This window comes from Solanum tuberosum, unplaced genomic scaffold, assembly GCF_000226075.1.
Source record: "Solanum tuberosum cultivar DM 1-3 516 R44 unplaced genomic scaffold, SolTub_3.0 scf00003, whole genome shotgun sequence".
Classification (NCBI taxonomy): domain Eukaryota; kingdom Viridiplantae; phylum Streptophyta; class Magnoliopsida; order Solanales; family Solanaceae; genus Solanum; species Solanum tuberosum.
The window spans coordinates 351,775-358,169 of NW_006238929.1; the positions used below are offsets into that span (position 1 = coordinate 351,775).

A 6,395-nucleotide genomic window follows, 5' to 3' on the forward strand; every position below is an offset into this window, starting at 1 on the left:
GGTGCCGGTAGCGACTACGAGCCAGGTGAGGTTCGTCGGGATGCACCGCCGTATTCACGTTCCGATCGATTCTCTGATAGCCATGGTTCGTCCTTTTCTTATCATTTTTCTTTCACCATAATTGTTTATCAATTTTGGAGCCCTCAAGGTCAATTAGCTAACTATTCCAAACTACTTGGAAACTTTTATGGATCTTCACGTATAGATCGAACAGACAGAGTATATTGATCTGATTGTTGGTGAAAGTTACAGTAATTGTTTATTTTTGCTGGAAATTCTTAAAATAACTCTGTGTATGTCTATATGGATTGACATGTGTTGTCTCCTTTTTTCTCATGGATGTGGCGTGTCATTCCTTTCATATTACACATTTTGCATTTTTGTTTTTAGAGCAGGTTAACTCATGAACTTTCAAAGGGTCAGGGCATGCTTTTTGGGTGCTAATTGCTGACAGTTGTCTCATTTGGCTTACACATTTATATCTTCTGTTGCAGTGTGGTTATCAAGTTAATTTGATGTCAACAATGGTAAACCCTAACAGTTTGCGTCCTATATATCAATCCTACTGCCCTAACAGTTTGCGTCCTATATATCAATACTACTGTCGGGGCTTATTGCACTCCATTGCTTAGTAGTTTATTTGTTTGTTGGACAAATTAGGGTATCTCTAAGTTTTACATTAATTCCTACAGTTGTAATGTATAACCAAAAAGATTCAGCGTAAAAAAAGAATGTAACCAAAAGACTCTTAGCAGAAGCCTGGTTTGTTACAAGTGTCAATAGTTACTATAACTTATAACAGTTCTTTGCCAATAATTTGTTTCATTCTTAATTTAGCCCATGTTATTTCTAAGATAATGTAGGTCTTTTAAGACAAATGTGCTATATTTGATTGTAGTTCATCTTCAGTTAACATGGTGTTATCATCCCTAGTTCACTGACTGATGTATTTGGTCTGTGTAGTATGATCTAATCATCTCGGTCATTTTTCCTCTGGTTTTCACTTGCACTTTTTGTCTATTTGATCAGTTCCTAATCATTTAGTAATTTTGTATGACAGAATCATCTTAACATTCTCATTTCGTTGAGGCTTTGTCTTGTGGCTATGTTGGGCCTTTAGAGGCTCAACAATCTCTCCATTTAGTATAGATGGTCTCACAACCGTTCTCTTTCACTTTGCTATGACTGTGTCTGTTGCATGACACCCTCATAGCACATTTCGAGTTTGGTCATGATATTTTGGTCTAGTTTTGTTTTAAAATTTTTCTTAATTCTTACGCATGCTTACATGTTGTGCATACATCCTATCTTACTTTTACTTATCCTAGGCCTTTACTTTCTGGAGTATGTCTCCACCGTTCAAGCTTTTGCAGTGAACTACCTCACTGGTTTCATCAAATAAAACGATATGTCCCTGAAAGTTTAAACCATGAAAGTCATGTTGTATACTATTGGTGGACTCATATGCAGCTAGCTTAAACAAGTAGAGGCTCAACTTCTTTGTGAACTTCTTTAATTTTCTCCCTAATTTTTGTATTTTGTAGTTCATGATCAATTCCTTCATATCTAATGCCATAGTGAAGTTGCTACAGTTTGACTCTTCCTATCGTCCTTGAATCCACTTGTTAGGGGATCTTACTATAGATAATATTTATGAGGTAGTTTGGGAGATTTACAGGCTTTAGGCAATCAACATGACACATTTGAGAGATCTATTTCATCAGACAGATCTTTTTCGTGCCAAGCCTCTACATTTCTCAGTGAGATGTAACACCATTTATCCACCCACTTGATTCCCGTTGTTCTCCAGTATCATTTATGGAGTGTTAAATTGTGAATGAATTTTGCTATTGTGTTTTACAGCTGAGCACTTTGCCTGGTGCAAGAACTTTGCTCTTGAAGAAGGCACATGGTGGGGTTCTGGTGAGAAATTTTGTTGGGGTATTTTGAACAGGAAAGAGTATATATCAAGTATTATATTTTATGGACTTTTGCATGGGCTGTGAAATTTTTGTATCATGTTGTGTTTCATGGGATAGCACTATTGATTGCCAGCTTGTATGGATTGGAGAATGATACATGAGATATCTGAGAGTCCTGATCCATCATTGAATGGTTGATGTTGTGAATGAAGTGTTTTTGCTGATTGTCTTTATAGTTGTATAGTTGAGTGGCCGGAAATTCTGCAAGGGTGATGAGTTGTAACTGGTGAAACATGACAAAGACCCCAACTCCTTATGAAGAGATCATTTGGTAGACACTGATTGTCTGGTTATTGGTGTTTCGAGTCCATCCGAATCCTTGCCAATTGGATTCAGGGAAATTAATGAATGTTTTAGTCTTTTCAGTTTTTTGCTTTCTCCAATTAGCAGTGGCTTTTGGGATTTATTCTTTTAGTACTTTAATTTGCTGGTTAAGTAGGAGTTGAATTGGGTATTCATGTGGATTAGTTGCTTTGGTGAAGATTAAATTTTGGTGAATAAGAGATTCCATGTAAGTTTCGACGCATCAATTTCATATAGAAGCTTGAACTTAATAGGACTTATCAACATACTGTGAGCTGGTTTGCGAAAGGGGTTTATTGAGTTCAGTGATTGGATTTTCTCAGCCATTTGCACAAGCGTTTACGATGATTATGGTTGGTTTCATTCAATTTGCAGTCCTTTGGCTAAGGTGTTGGATTTTGATTCAATTGTTAGCAGTTTGGTAATTTATGGTATGCACTTTACCTGGATTGTTATCAGTTCAGTAATTGTAAGGTCCCTTGGCTCTGGTGCAGTTTGGAGTCTGGCTTGAAGTTTTCAATTACTGCTTACGTTGGTAGTATTGGTTGTTTCTCATAGATGAAAATGGGTTTTATTTGATTCGGTTAGAGGGAATTAATGGCAACCGTGAAATGAGTGTCGCCGTGCTACTGGCTTAACATTTAGTAACCAAGTCTATTTTTCCTCGAGGATTTCAATAAATTATCATGTCAGGTGTGGATGATATGGAAAAATGTAGTTCTCTACGGTTGATGCACTGTAATAATTTAATTTGAGACATAACTTTGAAGACAGTCATCCTCTTGAGATTCACATTCTCTTCATGCTACTCTTTCTCTTATTTTCGACATCAGGCTATGAACAATGGTAACTGGTTATACAAGCATAGTCCAATTGTTGTTGGCATTTCATGGGTTTCACACTTTAGCTTAATTAGGAAATAATATGGGTAACTTTCTCTAATGATATAGCGCCTCTTATGTTTGGGATTCGCTGGATTTTTTTCAGGATATAGAGCGCATGCAGGTTCTGTTTCACCTGTGCGCCATAGGAATGCAGATCATCGGTATAGTACTGATTTTGATCATTCAGGTGGCCCACCACGTAGTCATGGATTTGGTAGCGGTAGAGATCCTGGTAGACATCGAGACTATTCACCCCCTTATGGTCGTGGGAGACACTCTGGCAGGTTTGTGGGCAGAAGTTATGATGGACCTGGTTATGGTGCACGGCAAGTTAGAGGAGAAGGTCTGCCTAGAAGCAATCCAAATGTACGGCCAAGAGATGGTGATTGGATGTGCACGGATCCCTTGTATGTTCTTTCTCTCCCCTATTTTCTGTTAGCATTGAGTTGTCCTTTGAATGTGTCTCATTTCTTTTCTTCTAAACTTATGGTTTTCCTTCATTGCCTAAAAATGTTATGGTATCTCTGCTAAGATTGTGACTTAGTGGAATTCCTTGATTGAATGCATTGAATTAATTGAGAGTTTCAATATGCCGTTGCTGTATAAGGATCGTCTGCATGGGAGATAGTCTCTTTAGAACTTCTCGGGAACCAACTTTCATTTGAAGTACTTGAAACATGATTCTAATCACTCATTGGTTTGAATTGCAGTAAATGATTTTTGCACCTATGAATCCTACGACTAAGATTGTGACTCAGTAGAAGTCCTTGATTGAATGGATTGAATTAATTGAGAGCTTCAATCTGTCATTGCTGTATAAATCGGCTTGAAAGCCAACTTTCATTTGAAGCACTTGAAACATGATTCTAATCAATGATCAGTTTTAATTGCAGTTAATGACTTTTGCACCTATGATTCCTACGCCTTGCCTTCAGGTGACTTATTGCCAGATGAATCACAACTTATATTGGAATTCTCTCATGCTAAAAGCTCTGTTTTGTCAAGGCTTAGAATAAATTTAAGTGACAAATAAACCATCATTTTATGCAAGAAGAGCTTAAACAAAGATAACTTTGCTGCTAACTGAGAAACTAGCAAGAATATTGAATGGACTTATTGAGTTTTTTTCTGATTATTGTAATGATTGAACTACTTCAATAGTATTCAGTTCTAGAAGTAGATTTTGAAAGGACTGATGTACTTTGATTTTGTGGAAGCAGTAATGATCATTAACATTATGTAGCACTTTGGTTGTTTGAATGATGTCTATTGCTGACCTGTGTCTATGGATACAGACTTCTAAATCATGCCGAGAACTATAATTGCTTACTCCGAAGAAGAAAAAGGGGAAGTAAATATCTTCTGTTCTAGATGTCATAGCTGTGTATCTTACTCGGCTTCCTGACATTGCAGGTGTAACAACTTGAACTTTGCGAGACGAGAGAACTGTAACAAGTGCAAAAGGCCTCGATATGCACCTCCAGGGAGTCCTCGGAGGGGTTATCCCAGCCCTCCTCCCCATCATCGCAATCCTGGCCCCCCAATCAACCGTTCTCCAGGAAGGTTTGTGAATGGGTATAGGTCCCCTCCTCGTGGCTGGGCTAGAGATGACCCCCGAGATTTCAGAGCTGGGGTTCCTCATTCCAGATATGAAGGGAGGTTTGCAGATCCGCCAATCCGTAGAGATAGGCCTGATTTTGCTGATGCTGATGGTAGGGACCGAAGTAGGTTTGAACGGCCTCCAGCCTTGGATTGGGGACATAGAGAGCGTGGGAGAGACAGCTATTTGAGTGAGAGAAAAGGTTATGAAAGGCGAACACCATCTCCACCTCATCCACCAGTACTACCACCTCGTGGCCAATGGCCCCGTGATATCAGGGAAAGAAGCCGTTCTCCAGTGAGAGGTGGACCACCACCCAAAGACTATCGCCGTGATATATACATGGGAAGGGGACGAGATGATCGGAGGGTTGGACGAGGTGCATATTAGCTGTTGTTGAAATGATTATATTTGTTGAACTGTGTTTACTGGTTAGCAGAGGTAAAACGACACAAATATTTTCCTAGAACTAGTATTATCCAAGCACATATTTTCTATCAAGTTCAGAATCCGTTTATGTAACTTTAAATTGTGCAGGCATTTGCAATTGCTGAACCAGATATAGATTTTTGGGAATTCCCTTTGCCTCAAAACATATTACCTCATTTCTCAGCCTGTCTTGTTGTATTGTTGTAGCGATTATTAGTATTTATTGTCTTAGTACTGTGCTTATTTGATTTACCTTTGGATGCTGCTCACCATATTCGAAAGAAATGGTAATCACATGATTGGTTAAATGTGAATTTTTTCCCCATTTGTTGATGATTTTGTTTACTCTCCTGCTCATAATCTTGATTCTGCTGTGAACATTTTACAGACCTAAATGATAGCTGGTAAGTAGGACTGGTCCATCACGTTATCATCTTGTTGGTGACCTAAGTTTCAAATATTTTTTATTTACTCTGAATTTATAATTTTAAACCATGGACAAAATAGTATTCATTTACTGATCTCGACTTGCTTGAAATTGGAACATAATGGTAATGGTGGTGGTTATTGCAGCTTGGTCTACGATTTTTGACTTGTTAGTATCAATCATTATTAATCGCGTCAAGGGTTCACTGCTGGTTAGTAGTCCTATAGCTTGTGTGTTGGCCCATATTCTGTTTTGAGGAAGTTGGATATGTTAAAAGCCAATTACATTCTATCCCTACTCCTTTCCAAATTACAAAAAATTCTTAAATTTAGTGAAATTCGGATACATCCAGAATGTCTTGATACATTGCGTCCCCATTTTGGATACATTGCTCAATGTTTTGATACATCATATTTCAGTTTTGAATACATCGCGTATAGTGATGTATAGGAGAAAATAGAGATTTTTGTAATTTTTTCAAATGGTAGGAAAATTTAGAGAATATGGTAAATAAGTTGTGTTTAGGTAAATTTTTCCATTTTATTAAGAAATATTTATAGTTTGTATTTCTGTCCTTTGTATGTCATAACGCTGGTCCTAAAGTCGTAGATGTGATTATTTATTTCACACTTTCTTATTAATTGTAAGCTTCATGTTGTAACTTTCTAATTCTTAGATTTGGAAGTTGGGGTCTGATCATTCTTGCATCTCTTGATGATTCTTGAGTATTGTTATAACTTGTAAGATTATATTATCGGCATCTAAAAAAA

The 6,395-nt window shown here is 37.5% G+C and overlaps 1 protein-coding gene across 3 annotated transcripts in view; it reads left to right on the plus strand.

The window, feature by feature from the left end:
• LOC102579998 (RNA-binding protein EWS) overlaps positions 1–5,377 on the plus strand; it is a 5,686-nt gene extending 309 nt beyond the window's left edge. Inside the window, exons 2-5 of one of the 3 annotated variants that reach the window (XM_015304707.1) lie at positions 1–85; positions 1,864–1,923; positions 3,273–3,576; positions 4,583–5,377. The exon at positions 1–85 is cut by the window's left edge and continues 1 nt beyond it. In XM_015304707.1, coding sequence (XP_015160193.1) covers positions 1–85; positions 1,864–1,923; positions 3,273–3,576; positions 4,583–5,159 — 1,026 coding nt within the window. In that variant the 3' untranslated portion in view covers positions 5,160–5,377. The remainder of the gene's footprint in view (positions 86–1,863; positions 1,924–3,272; positions 3,577–4,582) is intronic. The other 2 variants (XM_015304731.1, XM_015304753.1) reach the window with 2 other exon arrangements.
• The last annotated feature ends 1,018 nt before the right edge of the window (positions 5,378–6,395 follow it).